This window comes from Stegostoma tigrinum, chromosome 1 (assembly GCF_030684315.1).
Source record: "Stegostoma tigrinum isolate sSteTig4 chromosome 1, sSteTig4.hap1, whole genome shotgun sequence".
Lineage (NCBI taxonomy): Eukaryota > Metazoa > Chordata > Chondrichthyes > Orectolobiformes > Stegostomatidae > Stegostoma > Stegostoma tigrinum.
In genome coordinates, this window is record NC_081354.1 from 137,680,679 (window position 1) to 137,703,876 (window position 23,198).

The following is a 23,198-nucleotide window of genomic DNA, read 5'->3' on the forward strand; positions in this document are numbered from 1 at the left end:
TATTCTTGAAACAAGTTTCCCTGAACTTGAATCACCTTCCTGACTCACATTACCAACTAGAGGGAAATGTGCCTTAATGTTTTTGGCACTCAAAGCAGCTGACAGTTAGTTGGCTTGGAGCACTGATGCTATCTAATTCCGGTAGGATTTGAGCTCAGTGTCATTGATAGAAAGCTGTGACACACCAGGGGACAGGAGCATTTGGAAAACTACGTGTGTCGAGTTCCCAATTCTAAGCTTCACACCAGCAGCATAAATAAATAAAACTCTCCAAATTCTGCCCACTCCTGTGAATTCTTAAATACACAGAATTACAACTGAGTGAAATTGGATGTTTTCCTGTTGATTATGATGATGTCATGGATTATCCTTAGCCTAATATGCTCTGCAGTAGCAGTTAAACTGTTCAGTATATTAAGACCTTCAACCCAGCAACATCCATCTCTCATCACCCACCAGCCACTGGCATCCCCCTCAACTGCTGCAGCCCACACCCCTACAACCCATTAATTCCCAAAACATGTTGAATGCAGAATAGATTACAAACGTTGGGGATGTGAACACTTTCTTGATCATGATCTTGCCTTCCGTATGCTAATTGGGAATTTATTAGACACAGATTGAGAGGCAAACTCTACTTTCAGATATTAGCGTCTCTTTTATCTTACAAATACAGTTTGCCCATTTTACATTAGTCACATGACACGCAACACACAATCCATGTTCAAAAAAGCATTAATTGCTCAGATATGTATGTTATACAATTCTACTTACATCCACCGAGGCAAAATTAGTTAAGTATTGCTTAATGTTTGTAACAGAAAAACTTTGGACAGCACCAGAATTATTAAGATGGGGACGAGCCCCTCCACAAGGTACCCAAAAAGGAGATGTATACAGTTTTGGCATTATCCTTCAAGAAATTGCCTTAAGAAATGGCCCATTTTACATCGAAGGGATGGATCTCAGTCCAAAAGGTATTTTTTTATGTATTTCCATTTATTGTTATACTCAGCAAAGCAATTAAGACTGTTTTGGTAGCTACCCTGAAGATCGATGGTTAAATATGTCTCATGACTTTAAATTGAAATGCAAATTAAATACAATCTTCTATAAATGTGTGTGCGAAAGGATGTTTAGTGGAGGAGAGTCTGTGTGTGGGGCAGCTCTGTTTTACTTCACTGAGCATAAATGATGTCTATCCAGTTTATCCAAATGGCTCCTTCCAAGCATAATTGAAAGAACAAATGATGCAAGTGTCACCTTCAAAGACCAGCCGAATATAAAAATTAATTGGACTCAGCCAGTCAAGCTATTAGCATTGGTCTCAGCGCACTTGGTTAGGAGGAGAATTGCCAGTCAACTACCAATTGCAGCTGATGCTCATTACCTAGCAATTCCTGTTAAAAATGTATGTTCAGAAACTGGCTGAGAGACGGATCCAATAAGCTTGAATACCTTGCATATTGGCATTTACCTTCTGGATTCACTGATAAAGAATGACTACTTGCAAGAGTTACAAAACAAGTCAACATTCTTGTAATTTTAACGGTGCAAGATTTTGTATTCAAGAGATAAATGAACTTCGATTTAAAACTGCTAAGCAGATCCTAATGCAAACCACTCTAACTAATGCCCCCATCCCACCCCCAAACATCATCTAGACATCACTATATAAAAAACAAAACCTTTCGTTTCCATACATACAAATCACCGGAAATGGTCAATCCCTTATGAAATTAACATTCATATTTTAAAAATAACACACATCAGTGATAGACAATCCTTTAAGTACCTCCCGGAGCTATCAGTTAAACTGTGAATTTAGGAATGCCGAATGTGATAATTATGAGTTGTGGAAAGGAATGAAGCAGTAATAATGCTTTAATAAAAAGTAGTAATTTAAACTACTTGAAAATATTTATTTTTCAACTCTCAAAGAGATAAAAGCCAGTTGTTTTCAGTTTTTGATCTTGTGCGCATTTATAACTTATGTAAAGATTGTACTTCACAAATTGCAGAATAAGACCCTTGCGATGGTAGAGATGGGCTCAGAACTCACTACTGAGTTAACATCACTGCTGAGTGGATGTTATGATCCCAGCTGATGGTCTTGTGGGACAAGTCAGGTCTCAGAATGAAACCTAGCTTGTTAAATCATTGACTCTTTTTGTTTCTGGTTTGTTGCTGAAATATATTCAGCAAGACTCGGAGACTTTCTCAAAAAAAATGTTTTTACAAGAAAAGAAGAAATCAACAAAAACAAGTTATCTAAATGTGAAAGAAAATGGGATTAATGCCACAGAATTCAGTAAATTAAAATTTCAACCTATTTCTTAACAATATCCATCACAGAGACTCAAGACCAGCAAACCCCAACCCTTCCTCAGCCTCATCACTGCTCTTTAAGGTTCTAAAGGACTGACTGCTGACAGTTTCTTTGCCATGGATCATGGAAACAATTCAGTGAGTCCTCTCCAGACCTACCAGCGTAAACGTTTCGTAAATCTGACAGTCTGTACTTTCTCAATTCTAACAACTTGTGGATGTTTAACCAAACTTTTCTGGCTCGTAAGTTTCACAACTTAAACCCTTATGCTGTGCTGACCTGTTTATTAACTGCCCTGAATCCATTCCAGGAGACAAACTAATGTGATTTCTCAAGTCAAGTCTAGTGTCTTCAGAACATATTAAAAACTCATGCTCATCCTAGATATGTCTGAACTAAAAACAAAACTAATGTCCTTACATATAAACCCAGCAGTATAAGTGTCTTTCAGTTAACACCACACAGTTGTTCACTCTTGTCTGCCCTGACAAAATATTAGATCTAAACCATGTTCTGAAAGAGCGCTTTACCTTATAGAATTTTCTTTAAAGAAAACTCTTCACGGAAGAAAGCATCTCCCATCTGCTCCAATTCTGAAATCAAAATTCCAAAAATGATTCAAATGCACACTTCCTCACATCAAATTCCCCACCTGTGAGAATTCTCGTATTTGTCTCCTCTCATACACAATTGGCAAAAAAATGGTTCTGCTGGATTTGGGGACCAAAATTTGTCGACCATTAGACACACCACAGAGTCCTCACAACACTATATACAAGCAGGTTGACAACTTTTAGTTACATGCCTGCAAAACGAAATAAGCAGAGGAGTAAGGATTTTTGACAGCCCTCCTTAAAGCTGATCAGCCAACATCATTAAAACCATCTCTTGCTTTTGAGATCTTGTTGTGTGTAAATTAGCTGCCATCTTTTTCTGAATGAGAACATTGAGTTTACTTCATAAATAACTCATTGTCTGTGAAATAATTTAAACATCCTAAGGTGATGACAGGTACTTTATAAATTCAAGAATCTCCTTTCTCAAATTGTGCCCATGGTTTCACACAAATGTTGATGTGATTGCCTTGTTTTATTGTGAATAAAAGGAGAAAATGGTGGAGAAATTCAGCAGGTGCTGTAGAAATTGTTTCTGTCCCCACAGATGCTGCCAGACCTATTGAGTTTCTTCAGCTTGTTCTCTCTTTATGACAGATTTCCAGCATCCACCCTGTTTTAGTTTTATTTGAGTGCCTTATTCTATTGCATTTTAATAGGTTTGTTTGCAATCTATGCTTGAGCACATTGGCAGTATGATGGGTTGTGTCAGCTGCACTGTTAAGATGCCATAATGTCTCATTTGAGACGTTATTGTCAGATCACTTTCACCGAAAGGGTGGAATGTGCTCCCAGAAGCAGGAAATGAGGCCAATTGGGCACTTACTTGTACGGGAAGAGAAGTGCCAGTTTCCTGACATTGGAGTGAGAGTTGGGAATTAGGTTGGTGGTGGATTAAAGGCACTTAAAGCAGACAGCAAAAATCTATTATTAAAGCATTTTCATGATAACAGATGGGGCTGAATGGAGCTTTGTCCCTGTCCTCTTGTGGTAAAAGTTTGGGGAGAGAACTAGCCTCGCCACTCCATATTCATTTCACAGGCTGGGTGCTGGGTTTCTACCCCACAAAGGCAAGAAATCATGTCTCAGAAATCTATTAGTCAGTCTGATGCTGACAGCTTTTCAGAGGCAGCAGAACACCAGGAACAGTGACTGCTACCCCAGTAATGCAGTGAGGAACTGAGGAGCCCTCGTTGTCTGATCTGGACATGCAAAATGTATGTTAGTTTTCCTGGCAGGGCCCTATTTAGGGGAGTGATGGGACCAGGTTTGTAAGGCTTTCTGTGAGAGCTATTGAGGGGCCCTCCGATGGGTCCAGGATCCAGCTAAAGAGAGACTTTCTGACTGTTCCCAATCAGGGAAATGTGCTTTAATTAATTGCTCACTTGAGACCCAACATTGACCCAATGGCAGCTGGAAAAATGGGAGTGGGCAATCAGCTGTATTTGACATGCTTTCTCCTTCCCCTACCTTGAGACCCACAGTGGTGTCAAATCCAGCCATTTTAACATTTTGCTGATCAGAGATCAGGAAATAAACTATGGTGTTAAATTATAATTCTAATATCATTTTATTTACCTGCATGAATGCATGTAAGTGGAATGACATGACAAATAGCATAGTAAATTGGAGAAAGAATCATATCATTCCAGCAGGAATCAGATTCAACTTAATAAAACAGTTTGCAAGATCATTCCATTTGTGCTTCTACTGATTTAACCAATATAGTTTGTGGTGCTATTTAAAAGGCTTACAACTATCTTAGTCTAGAGTTAAATCAAACTTGAACCATCTCCTGTGCTGATTTGGCCTTGTGTCTCCTTGCCACAGGCCAGTGGCTTCCAACTCATCCATTTCCTGAGGCCTTCACTGTTGTTCTGATTTATATGCCGCAGTTCTGAGTTTTTTTATCTGACACGAGTGTAGAGATAGCAACTGGAACTCCAGAATTCAACAATTACTGTCCCTTCTCACTCCAAATCTGCCTGTTAATGTTTTCTGCAGGCTTTATCCAGCATGAACAGATACATACCTGTTTGAGGTTGGAATCTATTTTTATATACTGGTTTGAGAACCTTATTGCCAGTTTGAGATATATTGGCCAGAGTGAGCACCACACAGATTCCCCACATTGGATCTAGGTGTAAAGCAGTCTAATCCATCGTATTTGTTGTAGATTGCTCAAAAGGTTAAATTAAAGTTTAGTCTCAGAAATCATTGCAGAGCTAAGAGAAGCATGAATGTTTCTCCAGGTTGTACATACTGATAGAACATTGCTGTTCGAGCTAAATGGCACATAGAAGATATAGTTAAAATATGTTTTATTAGCATAAGCAATTACAAAACTGAAATGTTAACAGGAACTTCAAACGGAGTCTAAAATGCAGCTACTGAATAAAACCATTTCATTAATGTATTAGTTAAATGGATAAGAAAGTACCCTATATAGAAATTATCCATTTAACTTTATCTGCTGTTATCCACGTAAGTACCAGGATTACTTTTGCAGAAGTGTTTTAAATGTTCTCTGTATCTTGCCAAGCTAACTGAGAATCTTCCATGGGTTTCAATAGTACTGAGGCTGGACCCTTCCCTAAAAATAAAGTTGTTAGCTTCTCTGCAGTTTAGTATTATCCTATGCTGTATTTAATTGCAAAAATGTTTTAATGCTTTTGACTGCAAATATTAACCTTTGCAGAAATTGTTCAGAAGGTCCGAAATGGTCAGAAGCCTTACTTTAGGCCCACAACAGACATCAACTATCACAGTGAAGAACTTGGCAATTTCATGGAGAAGTGCTGGTCTGAAGACATTGCTGAAAGACCTGACTTTAGCCAAATTAAAGTTATGATTACAAGATTCAATAAGTAAGTCAAAGGATCGGGTTTTCTTGTTAGAGTGCTTTCAAATAAGTACTCCCCTTAAGGGCCTTATCTGTCAAAATAAATAAACAAGCATTCAAAGACAATCTTGAAGAAATATAATCTTATTAATTGTTCATAAAAGCAAATGTTCATGTAAAGCAAAGCTCATGATGCCCTTGGCAGCTATGTAAACAATCCCCTACTGAGCTAAATCCATTAACATGGAATGGAATTTAACCAAGCATTCATAATAAGTTTCCATTGCGAAACTACGTAAACATAAATCTCCAAAGCTTAATATATGTGACAGCATTTGAAATTGACAGTTTTATTCAAACATTCAACATTTAGAATTGGAATCAAAGAAGACGGGTAGCTGTTCATCTTTTTCAATCAATAGATATCTAGATTTTAGATCAATATAAAAACTAAATCATAGAGCCCAGATGACACATTAGTATTGATTATTAATACTGCTGAATGCATAGGAGTCCTTTATCCACTGAAGAAAATGCTCCAATTCATTTTAGCATTTACATAATGCTGGTCAATTTAATGTTAACTATCCTTTTAAGGACAGATTTTCATGATCTCTTACAACACTTAAACATTTTGACTTGTTGTACAGTACCTGATTGCAATATTTGAAGGCAACAACAATTTTAAACTTAACAGTTTAAAGACATCCAACTCCATTCTAGACTTTCCCAAGGTTCACATATTGAATGGCCTGACATCTTTCTCACAAGTATCAGGAGCCAAGACAACCCGCAGAAGTTTTCAAACATAGGAATATGCAGAATTCAAAAATGCATTGTAAGGGCTGAAATAAACATTAGTTTGAGCATTTGTCATGTCACAACATGTCACTTTCTCTGTGCTGGTCAAAATGGCATTTGGCAGAAATTCACTGGGAAATTTAAATGGATGGTCCCTGCCTCTGTTTTTCACCACACAGTGCAATTTGTTCAGCATCAGGAAAGCAAAAACATTCTTTCTGTGCCACCTTGTTTAAATAATATTCATTTTAAATCATCGACAAACAGACTGATCTATGATCCAGCAATGTCCACATTACTTTCAGCACTCAGATATCTCTAACTTTGAGCATAAGCCTGTCAGTGTTTGTCGTCAAAGGTTACGATTGAGCGACATTGATTTGGGAGAGTTACTAGAGAGTGACAACTGCTGATTTTACTGCATTACAACAGTCATCAGTCTGAAAATTCCCAAGGCCCACAGTCTACCAAAAGCTATGCTCAGAAAGGCTCTGGCATCGGATTAAGGTTAGAACACAGGCACACTGAGTTCTCCTGTATGCAGCTCCCCACTGAAAACATGGGATCGCTGATTTTACCCTTTAGCTGCATCAGTAGTTAGAGATGCTCTTAAACAGAATCTCCCTTAGTCAAGACAATGGGAAATAACAATGCCAGTGATTGGATATCTGCACTTAAATTCCTCATCTCTGGGCCACTGCTGAGTTATTTTATCAAGGTGCATTTGAAATGAAACATAAACGACATTTTTTAAACTGCACAAATAACTTTGGAAGTATGTCCTCTCTGCACCATGACCTGGAGCTGTACTTCCACCTGAACCTCCGAGTCACGAACCATTTCAACTCCCCCTCCCATTCCTCAGACAACATGTCCATCCTGCAGTGCCACAACGATGCCACCCGAAGGTTACAGGAACAGCACCTCCTATTTCACTTGGGAACCCTGCAGCCCAATGGTATCAATGTGAACTTCACAAGCTTCAAAATCTGCCCTCCTCCAACTGCATCCCAAAACGAGCCCAGCTCGTCCCCGCCTCCCTAACCTGTCCTCCCACTTATCCACTTCTCCCATCTCAAGCCCCATCCCCATCTCATACCTACTAATGTCATCCCGCCTCCTTGACCTGTCCATCCTCCCTGGACCGATCTATCCCCTCTCTAACTCCCTACCTAAACTCACCTTTACTGGTTCCAACACCACCTCCTTAACTGGTCTGTCTCCTCTCCACCTATCTTCTCCTTTATCCATCTTCTATCCACCTCCCCCTCTCTCCCTAGTTATTTCAGAATCCCCTTCCCCTCCTCCATTTCTGAAGAAGCATCTAGGCCCAAATCGTCAGCTTTCCTGCTCCTCTGATACTGCTTGGCCCTTTTGTGGTCATCCAGTTTTACACCTTGTTATCTCTGTAATTCCTAGGGATTTGCAACATGTTTTTTTTTCCTCACTTGTAAAGCTTTGTTAAGTTTTTTTTCATTAATAATCATTTTGATCCAGATTATGTGAGGATGGCATCAAAGTTTCAAATGGCTTATATTGAAAACAACAGTGCAGGTGCATATGACTTGGAATAAAGATTGAATTCACCGCAAATTCATTTGGAAAACGTATGAATACAGCAGCGCTGCTTGTTGTGCTTGGCATTTACCAATCAAAGGTTACATGTAGCTCACATTTATTAATTACTTCATCAGTCATCTGTAAAACAAAAGATTCCCCTACTAGATTCTGTCTGAAAGTCTTCAAATTCAAGAGTGCAAATCAGAATGCTTCAAAAAAGCCATGCAATAAATTACATAATATAACCAACAAACACTCAACTGAACCCTTTAAACTGCAAAATTGATAAGAGCATGAATCAAATGTTCAATTCAGTGTTGTCTCCTAATCCAACTTTCCTGCATCTTCATATTTCATATTATCAACACTCCTAAGCAAATTGTCATTTGGGAATGAAATCAAAAAGAATGCATTTTTTGGAATTCTCTTAATTAAAGGCATTTGCCACCCAAGGTTCTGTGTGAACTCACGATTAAAATCTGTAGATTTTTTTGGTAAGGGCATGAAGTTAAAAGGAGAAAAGCTGTGGCAGAGTTGATGTTGAATTCAATGCTATAGAATTGAATGGAGAAACAGACTTGAAGGCTGTTTCAATGTCTAAAAACAGCAAATATTTTCCAACCATTATTTTTGAAAAGAACATAGAACATAGAACATAACAGTACAGTACAGGCCCTTCGGCCCTCGATGTTGTGCTGACCTGTCATATCGATCTCAAGCCGATCCAACCTACACTATTCCATGTACGTCCATATGCTTATCCAATGATGACTTAAATGTACCTAAAGTTGGCGAATCTACTACTGTTGCAGGCAAAGCGTTCCATTCCCTTACTACTCTCTGAGTAAAGAAACTACCTCTGACATCTGTCCTATATCTTTCACCCCTCAATTTAAAGCTACGCCCCCTCGTGCTCACTGTCACCATCCTAGGAAAAAGGCTCTCCCTATCCACCCTATCTAACCCTCTGGTTATTTTATATGTTTCAATTAAGTCACCTCTCAACCTTCTTCTCTCTAACGAAAACAGCCTCAAGTCCCTCAGCCTTTCCTCGTAAGACCTTCCCTCCATACCAGGCAACATCCTAGTAAATCTCCTCTGCACCCTTTCCAAAGCTTCCACATCCTTCTTATAATGCAGTGACCAGAACCGTACCCAATGCTCCAAGTGCGGCTGCACCAGAGTTTTGTACAGCTGCAGCATAATGTACAGCTGCAACATAAATAGAGTGCTTCCTTAAAAATGAAACTTGTATATGAAGTAAGAGATAGTGTAGCAATAAGATTTTTGGTCACCTGATATGGGTCATGGTTTCAGTTAGCTGCCAATTCTCAACTGCCTCTCAGAGACCCGTTTACCTTATCTGAATCTGACAGCATAGGCAACAACATTTAAAAGGAAAAAAAGTTATTTTACTGCCAGTGTCCAAAGTTACCAAATTTAATTCAAATGAGTGTCTTTTGAAGCTAGAGTTGTTCACTATCAACTTAGAAGAAAAATAACAGTCAAAATCAATGACACTTTGAAATGAACAGGCTGGTCCTAGTGGAGCTCCACCTTGAAGTGTACAAGATAGACAAGGCAATAGGGTGGCATGGTGGTGCAGTGGTTAGCACTGCTGCCTCATAGCCCCAGGGGCCTCTGTTCAATTCCCGCCTCAGGTGACTGTGTGCACACGTTCTCTCTGTGTCTGTGTGGGTCTCCTGCAGTTTCCTCCCACAGTGCAAAGATGTGCAGGGTAGGTGGATTGGCTGTGCTAAATCTTGCATACTGTTCAGGGATGTCTGGGTGGGATTCTGTGAGGTCAGAGTGAACTTGTTGGGCCAAAAGGCCTGTTTCCACACTGGAGGGATGCTACGAATATATATGCCATTCATAAGTTTTCCTGTTATTCCTTCTGGGAAGAAATTAAAGGTCAAATATGTGCAAAACCATCTCCAGTAATTTTGTCAGAGAAGCATCTGAAACAGGTCAGTGACACTTTGACTGCCTTATCCCCTTCCATAAAGATTTTCATATAAAGAATTTGATAGGGTAGATGCAGAAAGGTTGGTTTCCCTTGTGGAAGAGTCTTAGATCAGAGGACATAAACTCAGAATAAGGGGATGAACATGTAAAGCTGAGGTGAGGAGTAATTTCTTCTGTCAGAGAGTAGTGTATCAGTGGAATGCTTTACCACAGAGGACTGTCTAGGCTAGATCATTAAGTATTTTCAAAGCTGAGATAGACAGGTATTTTTTATTATTGAGAGAATCAAGGACTATTGGGTAAAGGCAAGGGAAGTGAAGTTAAGGTTATAAGATCAGCCATGATCTAATTGAATGGCAGATCAAAATCAACGGGCTGAATGGCCTACTCTACTCCTAGGCCTTGCAGTCTTTTAGTTTTGGAATGGAGAGAGGCAGGTGAAAATTTATAATTCAGCAGTACAACAGAGAAATCCAATTTTTGGTAAGACAGATGAATATTTTCTAGTGTGTAGGATATTATTTGAAATGATAAAGGTAACTGAGAATAATCTAACCATGGCTCAAACTGAATTTTACTTAAAGACTGGGGTGGTAATGATCTTTCATACATATTGTTTCTTTGTATTTCCCTTTTAGAGAGGGCAGTAATAGTATCTTGGATAACTTGCTGTCAAGAATGGAGCAGTATGCCAATAACCTGGAGAAGCTTGTAGAGGAAAGAACACAGGCTTACCTGGAGGAAAAGAGAAAAGCAGAGAATCTACTCTATCAAATTTTACCTCAGTAAGAGCTAATCACATTTATGAATAGAAGACTCATTCAGACACAAAAATTATGCAAAAATATTAAACAGGTATTGTGCTGTTCTGAAAAATTGAAGAGGAATTTAAAATATAGGGGATTATGAATCGAGCAGATTGAAATCATAATCACAAAATCACAAATCTGCATGTGAATATTGTTGTTTCTAAATTTTTTTAAATGCTTTTAAAGTTGAAAAGCTTGAAATATTTAAAGAAGGATATAAGTGAAGCTTATAGTTAATACCCTGTTAAAAGTTGTCTGATTATGAACTGTACACTGGCACTAAAGTTACAAGTGTTAATATTGTACTACATTCTTTTACTCTGTTGGTAGACTTGGACTATTTTTACTGAGCCAAATCTGAAATGCCTTATTGTAAATATCATTTTAGACTCAAATGTATGCAACAAAATTTGGTTGTTGTCTAGATTTTCTGCTGTTGCTGTAAAAAACATAAAATCAGTATCTTGGAGCTGAATCTGTGACCAAATTAGATTCCCTAGAGTGTGGAAACAGGCCCTTCGGCCCAAAAAGTCCACACTACCCCTTGGAGCATCCCACCCAGACCCATCCCCCTAGAATCCACACACCCCTGAACACTACAGGCAATTTAGCATGGCCAATCCACCTAGCATGAATATCTTTGGACTGTGGGAGGAAACCGGAGCACCCGGAGGAAACCCACGCAGACACAGGGAGAATGTGCAAACTCCGCACAGACAGTTACCCGAGGCTGGAATCGAACCCAGGTCCCTGGTGCAGTGAGGCTGCAGTGCTAACCACTGAACCACCATGCTGCCTGTTTTTCTGGAATTTAGAAACAAAAAAAGTATTATTACAGAGTCAGTCCACTCTGAGTCTTTGCAAAATGGTAGGTGGGCCCAAACTGAGCTTTCGCAGCCATTCCTGCTGCTTACGGTTTCTGCCAATGGGGATGAGGACACACAGCCCTCTTCACTCCCTGGCTTCAATATGATTTCAGTCCCCACACATAATTCTTGTAGATTTCAGTCAGCTTCCCAGGAAAATTTCATTCATGGCTCCTCAGATGAGGAAGAAGATAAGGTTTCAGGAATCTTTATAATGCTGCCTCCTTGTCCCCCTGTTTTCCCACTATGCTCCTGACTGGGCCTTCATAAAGTTAAATAAAGTTTGAGTTTACTGACTACTAGAGTATGAGAAAAGATAATACAGACCACAGAAGATCACAGTACAGTTTGTAGAACGGCATTTCTCCCCAGGGTGTGTTGCTGTCTGAATTTCCCTTGACACTTTTCATGTGCGATATTCCACAGTTCTTTGTCAGGGCTCAGTATAATCTATGGAAGGACTTTAGACAATAACTGAATCTGCATCCTCAGCCATCTTTTGGCTTGTATGTCTGCCTTTTTTAAAAATCAAGTTTTCGTTTAAAATTCAATATACCCATAAGTAATTTGAGATTATGATCCATTGTCACATTCAAGTACAGATGAATATATTCACAAAGCTCTTGCAGGTAATGTTTAGCAGCAGGATAGGCTGATAATAGCACCATGTTTAAAGTTAGCCATGCACTGAATGAAACACTACCACTCAGGAGTTGCCCTTCACTCTGTATGTATGGAAGGAGAACCCAAAAAAAACACATCTCTCAGAGTACAAATGTGGCACAGCTGATACTTCATGCAAGTAGAAGAACAGATTTGTTAATGTACTGTTATTTAAGAACAAACATGCACACTATATCTGTCCTGAGCCACATCCCATCTTCCAGCCCTGTCTAGGGAGTCCTAGATAACAAAGCGTAGATCTGGATGGACACAGCAGGCCAAGCAGCATCTTAGGTGCTACTTGTTTTCTCCAGTACCCAGTGTTTCCTGACATCCTGTCACTTCACAATGCGGGACCAATACATACTGAAAAGCTTTAAAACCCTTCAAAATGTTAAGTATAATTCAGCAACAGCAAAAGGCAATAAACAAATCAAAGCAGCATTTTTTTCTGACAACAAAAATGGACCACTTGCTTTAGCCAGCTCCCAAGATTAGATTAGATTCCCTACAGTGTGGAAACAGGCCCTTTGGCCCAACAAGTCCACACTGCCCCTTGAAGCATCCCACCCAGACCCATCCCCCTATAACCCACACACCCCTGAACACTATGGGGCAATTTAGCATGGCCAATCCACCCAGCCTGCACATCTTTGGACTGTGGGCGGAAACCGGAGCACCCGGAGGAAACCCACGCTGACACGGGGAGAATGTGCAAACTCCGCACAGACAGTTACCCAAAGCTGGAATCGAACCCAGGTTCCTGGCGCTGTGAGGCTGCAGTGCTAACCACTGAGCCACCGTGCCACCTGGCATGGCACAGGCTTGTGAGACAAGCTACCAATGATTATAGATGACTTGTATGTTTACTAAGTGGAACCTTTGCTGCTACATTATGACATGGTGCTCTCAACACAATTTCCATTTAGTCTGAGGGAAGCCAACTATTTGGCAAACACTACTGTTCAGGCTGCAGAACTGACGTCACAGGGAGAACGATGAATGGTGTGATCTGTCGCAAGTAGCATCAGTAAGAGCCTTGGTACACTTGTAGGTTGAGGGTTCTGAGAGTTCTGAGCTTTAATGAGTTCCAATCGCTCCTTGGAAGCAGGTAGTTGCATGAAAGTTTATCACAACTGACTGCCATTTCAGATCACTTTCCAGGAGTTGGCATTTGTGACGGTGTCTCAGGATATCCATTGTTGCTACTAACAACTGCACCTTACTCATCTCAAGGACATGGTATCAAGGATGATAAGCTCAGGATCTCCTGTACCTCCTGTGCACCCTGAGGGGATCTTTTGCTGCAATTTCCTCACTGTGGACACTGTTCAGCATCTGCTGGAAGTTGCTGCAGGTCCTGGTTTCGTTGAATGCATTTGTTCTTCTTCGATGCATCCATTGTATGAAGAGCCCATGATGTGGCTAGATCCATTGGTATTGGTTCCATTCAACCTCTGAGGGGAATAGCAGAAACAAAACAAATGTTTAGTGAATGTGAACAAGTCAGTATGTGCATCACACACAAATGTGTATTTACCATGTTCTCCATGCGGGGGGGTACATGGAGGACTCTATGGAAAGCCTCAAGATGGATCTTTGACAGAATGATATTGATGAATGCAGCTATATCATGCAAAGACAGCCAGAGGTTGTATGTGTTCTGTGAATACTAAGTCCTTGTCTTCTACCCAAACACAACGTTGGATATGTTGACAAAAGTTTCTAGTTCAGGGTGAGAGGAAATTAGTTCCTCCTCTTGAGCAGCCTATGATACCTTGCATTTCCTTTGTATGACTTACGGACCCTACATGTAAGATCATCTATGATTATTTCTGCTTCACAGAAATGACTAACTTCAAACTGCTATGAAATATTTGAAGATTGCTTGTGACTAGCATTTGTGCCCCACAGAGTTGGGCAATGCATATTTTCACATATAGAATGCTATGATCATGGAACAGTTCATAGAACCCCTGTAGTGTGGAAACAGGCCCTTTGGCCCAAAATGTCCACACTGACCCTCACAACATCCTACCCAGAACCATCCCGCATAACCTACCTAATTTAGACACCCTTGAACACTATGTGCAATTTAGCATGACTAATCCACCTAGCCTGCACATCTTTGTGGGAGGAAACTGGAGCACCTGAAGGAAACCCACACAGACACGAGGAAAACGTGCAAACTCCACACAGACAGTCACCCGAGGGTGGAATCAAACCTGGGACCCTAGCACTGTGAGGCAGCCAGTCTAACCACTGAGCCACCATGCCACCACTTCACCTTACACTATGAAAGTGCCTTTTTTTTACACTTTTTCATGGAATGTGGACTTTGCTGGTTTATTGCCCATCATTCTTTGCCCAGAGGGTAGTTAAGAGTCAAGGCCTCATGTCATATATAGGCCAGACCAGTTAAAAATGGCAGATTTCCTTCCCTGAAGGATGTGATTTAACCAGATGGATTTTTGCAATAATCAACAAAAGTCACAGTTAGGTTAGAGATAATGGGATCTGCAGGTGCTGGAGAATCCGAGATAACACAGTGTGGAGCTGGATGAACATAGCAGGCTAAGCAGCATCTTTGGAGCACAAAAGCTGATGTTTCGGGCCTAGACTCTTCATCAGAGATCAGACATCAGCTCTCTGATGAAGGGTCTAGACCTGAAACATCAGCTTTTGTGCTCCTAAGATGCTGCTTGGCCTGCTGTGTACATCCAGCTTCACACTTTGTTATCACAGTTAGGTTAGCTTATTTTTTTTAATTTCCAGAGTTTTAGAATTCAGATTTCACTATTTACAATGATTCAAACACATGTCCCCAGAACATTACCTTATGTTTCTGAGCTAAACAAAAACAGGAATTTTTGGAAAATCTCAGCAGGCCTGGCAGTGTCAATGGAGAAAAATCACTGTTAACTCTTCGGGTCCAGAAATCCTTCTTCAGAAGTTTCTGATTTCCAGCATCCACAATTCTTTTAGTTTTTTTTTAACTTAGGTTTTTGGATTGCTAGTTTAGAAATATTATCACAATGCTACCACTTCGCCATGATTCATGCTGTTGCCCTTTGAGGTGATTCACATCATTCACAAGTAGAGCCCGCATGCTTTAGCAGAAGGAACAGAAGTATTTCACCCACTCTGTGCGTTGATGCAGCCAGGATTAATTCCCAAGCACTGTGAGCCTTCAAGTTCCGAATGAGGTCGCAAAGCACAAAAAGGCAAGGCAGAGGTGAAGCCTTCGTGTAATCGCAAAGTGAGCGAGTGCTATGTGAGCAAGAGAGCATCACTAAGATATAGTTAAGTCAACCTAATGGTATAGTTAAGGGATGATCTGGTCGAAGGCTACAATTTATTAACAGGAAAAGAAAGGGGAGATAAAGATAAACTGTTTCCACTGATTGGGGTTTCTAGAACTGGGGCTCACAATCTGAGAATTGTGGCCAGACCGTTCAGAAAAAATGCTGGAACCATTTCCACACACAAAGGAGGATAGATGTTTGGAAGTCTTTTCACAAATGGCAGTGGATACAGTACTAGATCAGTTGTTAATTTTAAATCAGAGATAGCTTAATTTTTGTTAAACAAAGGTATTAAGGGATATGAGCCAAAGGGATTAGATCACAGATCAGCCATGATCTCATTAAATGGTGCAATGGACTTGAGGAGTTGAATAGCCTACTCATGTCCCAAGGTCCTCTGTTCCTGTATGCAAAGCATCACAATGAAGGATGCCATGGAAATGCAGAACACACTTGCGCGTGATTTAGAGATGTGCCACTGAGGCTGGTATATGTCAGATATGAATTTCTTTGGGTGGGAATGCATACAGTCACTGCCCATGGAGGGTGTCATGAGATGCTGGTGACTGGTACCCAGGCTAGAAAGATGGAGGACCAAGCAGTGAGCTGAGGTTGCCAGGTAATCACTCTCGCTTCCATCTCATCTATGGTCACTGACAAGTTTCTGTTCAGCAGGTGGAAGAATGGGAAATGGCATACCAATAAGGTGAGATGAGCTAATAATGAGATGTTAATATATGCTCTCGTCTCAAGCTTCGAGGGTTGCTTGGATAAAAGGATTTTGCCCTGTTGACATCGAGAAGCTCCTTAAAGGCCATTCTCATGTGTTTCTGCCAACATTTTTACCAATGTGCAGATCAATTAGTGATATCAAAGTGTGGAGCTGGATGAACACAACAGGCCAGGCAGCATCTTAGGAGCACAAAAGCTCCTAAGATACCGCTTGGCCTGCTGTATTCATCCAGCTCCACACTTTATTATCTCGGATTCTCCAGCATCTGCAGTTCCCATTATCTCTGCAATCATTTAGTGCCTGGCAAATTCTACTCATGGTGAATGGAACCCTTCATGTCATTATAACTTTTCAAACTATCAGATCTTGGTTTCCTACCGAAGTCTGAGAAATGAGCCTGATTTCTTCACCTTTCCATTATTCCATGCGCCATCAGGATCTGGAACTAGCCAAACTATGCTTGCAGAGAACTGTATTATACTGAAAGGGTTGAATGACTTGGATGGGAAAATCCCAAAATAGCTCACTTATAAAATAGTGGCCTGATAAAAGTACTTTGTTGTATAAGCAATGCCTCACTGATAACAAAATTCACTTCGAGTTAAGGTCAGGTGTTTTATTTTACACCAGAGATTTGATCATATAATTTAAGCTGAAATCAATAAAATACTGTGCAGATAAGATTCTAACCTCCCTGGGTGCCCTCTTTCATCATAAAATATCATGCAGACCCATTTGAAGAAGAATAGCAGAGTGTCCTTTATCTCTCAACCAATCCCTAAATGGCCTGGTGTGAGCAAAATTGGCAGTTGTATTAAAAACATGGAACAGTTACTCCTTGTGCTATAAAACACTTTGAGGCAGCCTTTTCCAACGTTTAGTTACTTTTATCCAGAAATGAATGATACCTTCACTGGAAAACTGTGTGTCATGATAAAGATAATGGTTTAATGATCAATCGCTCAACAGGGATTGATTAATTTTGTGGATTAGTTCAGTTAAAACAGGTAGACACATTATAAGTTTCTGTTTTTATACCCTGGTTTCTACAGAAGTTTCAACGTTCTGTTGCTGCAATATATTTTCACCTTCATAACCTGCTCTAAAACCTGTCAAGTCTTCTCAGCAAGATAACAAAGTGTGGAGCTGGATGAACACAGCAGGCGAAGCAGCATCTCAGGAGCACAAAAGCTGACGTTTCGGGCCTAGACCCTTCATCAGAGAGGGGGATGGCGAGAGGGTTCTGGAATAAATAGGGAGAGAGGGGGAGGCAGATCGAAGACAGAGAGAAAAGAAGATAGGTGGAGAGGAGAGTATAGGTGGGGAGGTAGGGAGGGGATAGGTCAGTCCAGGGAGGACGGACAGATCAGGGAGGCGGGAAGGGGTTAGTAGGTAGGAAATGGAGGTGCGGCAGAGGTGGGAGGAAGGGATGGGTGAGAGGAAGAACAAGTTAAGGAGGCGGAGACAAGCTGGGCTGGTTTTGGGATGCAGTGGGGGGAGGGGAGATTTTGAAGCTTGTGAAGTCCACTTGTTTTCTTGGATCTCTGGATGGCTTCCTTTTGCTGCTTGATTAGTTGTTTTGTTTCCTGTAAGTCCTGCTGAAGTTTTTCATGACAGTATTATTGCTGGAATTTATTTCTGAAGCAATGGCCCCCTGTGTGATTTGCAGCCCCTTTTTTTGTGTGTTCTGTGTTATCACCTGCTTTTACAAAACTGTCATTTTCTGTGACATTACTTTTAGCACCAGCCAATCTTTCTGTAGCTGCTCTTGGCTGACTGTGGTCAGCTTAATTGTGCAACTTGCTGCAGACCTTCCTGTAAATTGACAATCTGATTGAAGATACAGAGTTACAGTACATGCTGCTTCCTTTTCTTTATAAATCAACACAGTGTACGTTTAAATTCCTAAGGAAGAATCTCACCATGTGAAACCTGCACGTCCAAATCAAAATAAATATATAACAAACATGAGAAGTTTGAGCAATAGCATGTATAACTGAATACATCATTGATTGACAGGGACTGTGTCCATTTATGAGTTAATTAACCTAAACTGTCAAATTCAATGGGTTGACTTTTCCCAGGGCCTGAATGGCGTGGGTGTGTTGAGAAATTTGCAAGAGTCACATGAGAAGTGGAACAAGGCCTTTCTTGAAATCAGGATGTTGAGGTGCCTGTGCTAGACTGGGGTGGACAAAGTCAGAAATTTGGTATCATGGAATTTCTGACCTTGAAATCAGGACCTTGAAGTTGTAATTTTCAACAATGTCCCAGATGCTGAGATGAGATTCTTGCAAGTGTGCTGCAAGAGGCCTATTAATGGGGATTATCCCTCACTGTCATCCTTATTCCTAACTAATCTCACATTATTAACATGCAGTTTCCCATTCTATGATCCACTGGATAGACAGTGGAGAACAGAAATGAAAATCCCTAACATGTTAGCCAGAGAGGGTATCTGGCAATGTGAGTTCTCCACCTGATTCTCCAGACTTCCATCTTGAACACCCAGTACCAATAACCAAAGGCTACACGCACTGCACATTCATAGATGCTAACATATGCCAGCTTCTCCGCACCATCACAGCTTGTCTCCGATCCACTTACTGTACATTTCCAAACTTTAAAGTTGTACTTTATTTGCACTCCATTATTTCTGGCCTCTCTTCAATTTAATTTGCTTCAGCACTATTGGCCATGTCTGCAAGTGCCTGGATCCCAAGGTCTGAAATTCAATTAGGGAAAGAATCGAGTCACAATTGGGGTAAGGAATTGTAGACACATCAGTGTTGGTCAAGTGAGAACACAACTCAAGTTAGTGTACAGACCACCCCTCCTCACACCATTTGCAAATTTATCAGTGGAGGGGGTAAACTGTGCCCTATGAGTGAAGTGAAGTGTTTTAAAACATATTTTCATGAACAAGTCAGCTGGATTGTCTTTTTCAGCACTCCTGGCACATTCTGAGAGCACAAAAGCTGAAAATTATGGATCCCTAGCCTGTGATTCTAATATGGAATAAGCACTGCCTTGAGGATGTAATTACAGTATGACAAGATTACACAAACAGTTTCCTTTATAAGCGCTGGCATAAAAATAAACCATTGACAGGACTATGCATATACATTGCAATGATCATGCTGAGTCAGAAAGTTCGCTGTTTTATGACAATAATGGTGTACAGGATACTGTTTTACAGGGTCTAAATGTAAGTCTAAGTCAATTTCATAGAATCATCAAATTATAGAATAAGACAACGCAGAATCAAACCATTCAGTTTGTACTTTCTGTTGAATGATATACTGGAAATTTTATCGGCGATGAAATCCCAAACTATTTGCGATTTTAAAAACTGGACATGAATTATGTGTACAACTTTTAAAAATTTTGAAAGCTGTCATTGCACAGCAATAAGGTACGCAAGAAACATTGATTGCAAATAAATAACAAGGGTAAATATTGCTGGAGTGGGGAGTATAGGGAGAGATTTTCCATAGCAAATGAGGCATCTGGTCTTTAGCTTTATTGTGGAGTAGTCTTGTGGGTTGTTGTAATCCTAATTGGAAAGGTTCAGTAAAAGATGGCAATATGTTCCAGCTCTATGCGTGTGGAACAAGCAAGCAATCTACTTCTCTGTACATGTCCCTTTATGTTTCTGTCTCCCCAATGGGTCAAAAAGTCAAAAAAAGAAAGTATTCTAATTGCTATTGACAAAACCCAAACAAGAGATAATTCAAATTTTTCTAGTTGTGCAGATAATGTAGATGATAAAGAAACAATAATTAAACACTATGTATTTCAAAATTCAACTTGCTTTTGTTTGAAAATTGAAATGTCTTATGTATTCAATAGCAAACACATAATCTAGGTTCTGAGTGCATTAGAATGAGTCATGAAAAGTTCAGGCTAAAATAAGTAGATGTTTCAAAACAGTATTCATTTGTAAAGATATGAGACAATTGATTCCTTGATGATAGTCAATCTCTTTCTTGGGTTTAAATCAAAAATTTCTGATGTGAGACACACAGAACCTGCACTTATTTAAACATTCATTTATTTGTTGCAGCTCAGTGGCAGAACAGCTGAAGTGGGGCGAGACAGTACAAGCAGAGGCATTTGACAGTGTCACAATTTATTTCAGCGATATTGTTGGATTCACTTCAATGTCCGCAGAAAGCACACCACTACAGGTAGTACATTGTTAATTGAGGTCTATTAATTTTGCAACCTTCTACACTTATGTAATATTTTCATTGCAATTTCTATAAATGATATTGCCTTCTTGTATGCATAATTTCAGCAATGTGAATCATAATCTAAATTATACCACCTAATTTGTATCATCCATATCAATATATGCACCAGATACCAGCATACTGTTTACCATTTTAAACTTATTTATGGAATTAGATACTTTGGGCAAACTAAAAAAGACTCTGGATTGTATTCTATTAAAACACTCGAACCTAATATTAGGTTGTTGATGTGTGTAAATAAGTACCTGTGTCATTAGTTAACCCTAGGGCAAGATGAACGAAGGAAAGGTTTAATGCAATCTGCCACAATTCAAATAATTTTGGTGCAAAAAATAACTTAACAAAGCAGCACATACATCTCCTGTTAGTACCAATGCTGTTCATTAGCTCACAAATTAAGGGAAAGTACATGATCTTTGAATTCATATTGCTACAGATTTGCAACTTGATGGCTAGGCTATTACATGAGAATATGACCATCTGCAAGATCCCCACCAAGCCACTGACAATCCAAACTTGGAAATATATCGCTGTATGTTCGGTGTCTCTAGGTCAAAATACTGAAACTCCTCTGCAGCACACCAAATTGGCTGCAACAATTGAAGAAAACAGCTCACCACCACCTTTTCAATGACAATAGGGGATGGACAATAACTGCTGACCCAGCCAATGACACACTGAATGAATAAAAAAAATTGGCTTGTGATTGTCCACCTATTGTAGAAATTATTTGATATTTGTTTCCTTTATATCAATGGAAATCAAAAGACAGGATGCTTCCATAATACAGAACTGATTTGTCACATCAGTTTCTATTCAGACCAGTAAGTTGTAAATCTAATCTGTTGTTTCAGACAAGTCAATTATGGACCATATTCCTTATGCACAGAAGATCCACGTTTGCCAATGTGTTTCAGAACATGAGAGATTGGCAGAAACCAATCTTGTTTCATGGTTTTCAGCAAAGAATTAAGTGCCAGCTTCTATTTCTTTCCTCAAACAAAATCTAGGAAATATGTTTATGTTCATCTTATATCAGGTAACAACATATTTTATTATAACTCCCTAACTCACCAGTAAAGGTAGGATTTGGGACCAAGGTTCTGAATTTGCTCCTTAATTTAAATCCATAAACCTTAGAGATTACAGCCTGGAGAGGCTATGTAACAGGTTGTTGATTCATAGCCAATTCTGACAATCTTCATAAAAACATGCATTTACTTTGAATTAAATTCACATTAACTTAGTTAATAATTGTTTGGTTCTAGTTTTTTTTTAATAAAGGCAATACTGCCTCTGTAAATAATTGGGAATGTTTTCTGTCAGTTAATGACTAATGTAAGATGAGATCGAGAGAACATAGGGCACAGGTTAGGGAAACAATAGGAAGAGAGACAATGCTCAAGAAAAACTAACATGATCTGGTGACAAAGAATATACAAACTCTTCTGGAATGGAGTCATAGAGTTGTACAGCATGGAAAAAACCCTTCAGTCCAACTGGTCCATGCCGACCAAATATTCTCAATTAATCTAGTTCCATTTGTCACCATTTGGCCAATATCCCTTTGAACCTTTCCTTTGCACGTACCCATCCAGATGCTGTTTGAATGTTGTATGTAAGCAGGAAAGGGTACAATGAAACAAACCTATCTTAATAGGCTGTTTCAATAATCAAATACAAAGTAGGAGTACCCAATGGTTTAGAGAAGGCATTGGTAAATATAATGCATGACTGATTCCAGGCTCAGTATTGCTTAGTTAGTGCGAGCAACAGCGCAACTTGACCTGCTATTTGTTACTTATCTAACAAAGCAGAGAAAATGAAAATAAGATGTCTGATTTACAGCAAAGCAAAACAGTTTAGCATCATTTGCTTTATGGTACACTGAGAGCTAAAAGGAAGTGTAGTATTTTAATAGGGCTAAATTCAACGGAATGAGAGACCAGTCAAAGCAAATGATTTGGACTGAACACTGTAGTAGAGTAGATGAAGGACTAATGTTAAAAATACAGGATTTATACACAGCCAGAATAAGAATGCCTACAAAATGATATTTTACAATGAAGATGGTTCATTGAGGAATTATAAGAAGTAAAAACATGTTTCTAAAATATCATCAAATGGGAAAATGAAAACTATAAAGATCCAGTAAAAAGCATATCTGCACAGCCAACACATAATAGTTAGAAAAGCTCAACTGCAATTAAGGGAGAAATCAATCAGAGAAGAAGTGAATATCGTAAAAAGTACAAATGAAATCAGGATGGAGGTTGAACATAGAATATTAAAGATTCTGAATGATTTCTTCTGTCAAGTGTTCATTAAAAAGACAATAAGACACACACCTCCCTTAACCATAAATAACAAAAATGAATCAGTGACTTGCAATATTTGTTCCTATCACAGGAGATGGGGCAGAACCTTTAAAAATGGCCGAGTGCAATCCATC

General features: G+C 39.6%; 1 protein-coding gene across 1 annotated transcript in view; it reads left to right on the forward strand.

Annotated features, from left to right (window-relative positions):
- The window catches only part of npr2 (natriuretic peptide receptor 2), a 159,475-nt gene that overhangs the window by 103,655 nt on the left and 32,622 nt on the right, over positions 1-23,198 (forward strand). Inside the window, exons 14-17 of the mRNA XM_048527762.2 lie at positions 822-977; positions 5,642-5,810; positions 10,753-10,899; positions 20,557-20,680. Of these exons, the coding sequence (XP_048383719.1) occupies positions 822-977; positions 5,642-5,810; positions 10,753-10,899; positions 20,557-20,680 (596 nt within the window). The remainder of the gene's footprint in view (positions 1-821; positions 978-5,641; positions 5,811-10,752; positions 10,900-20,556; positions 20,681-23,198) is intronic.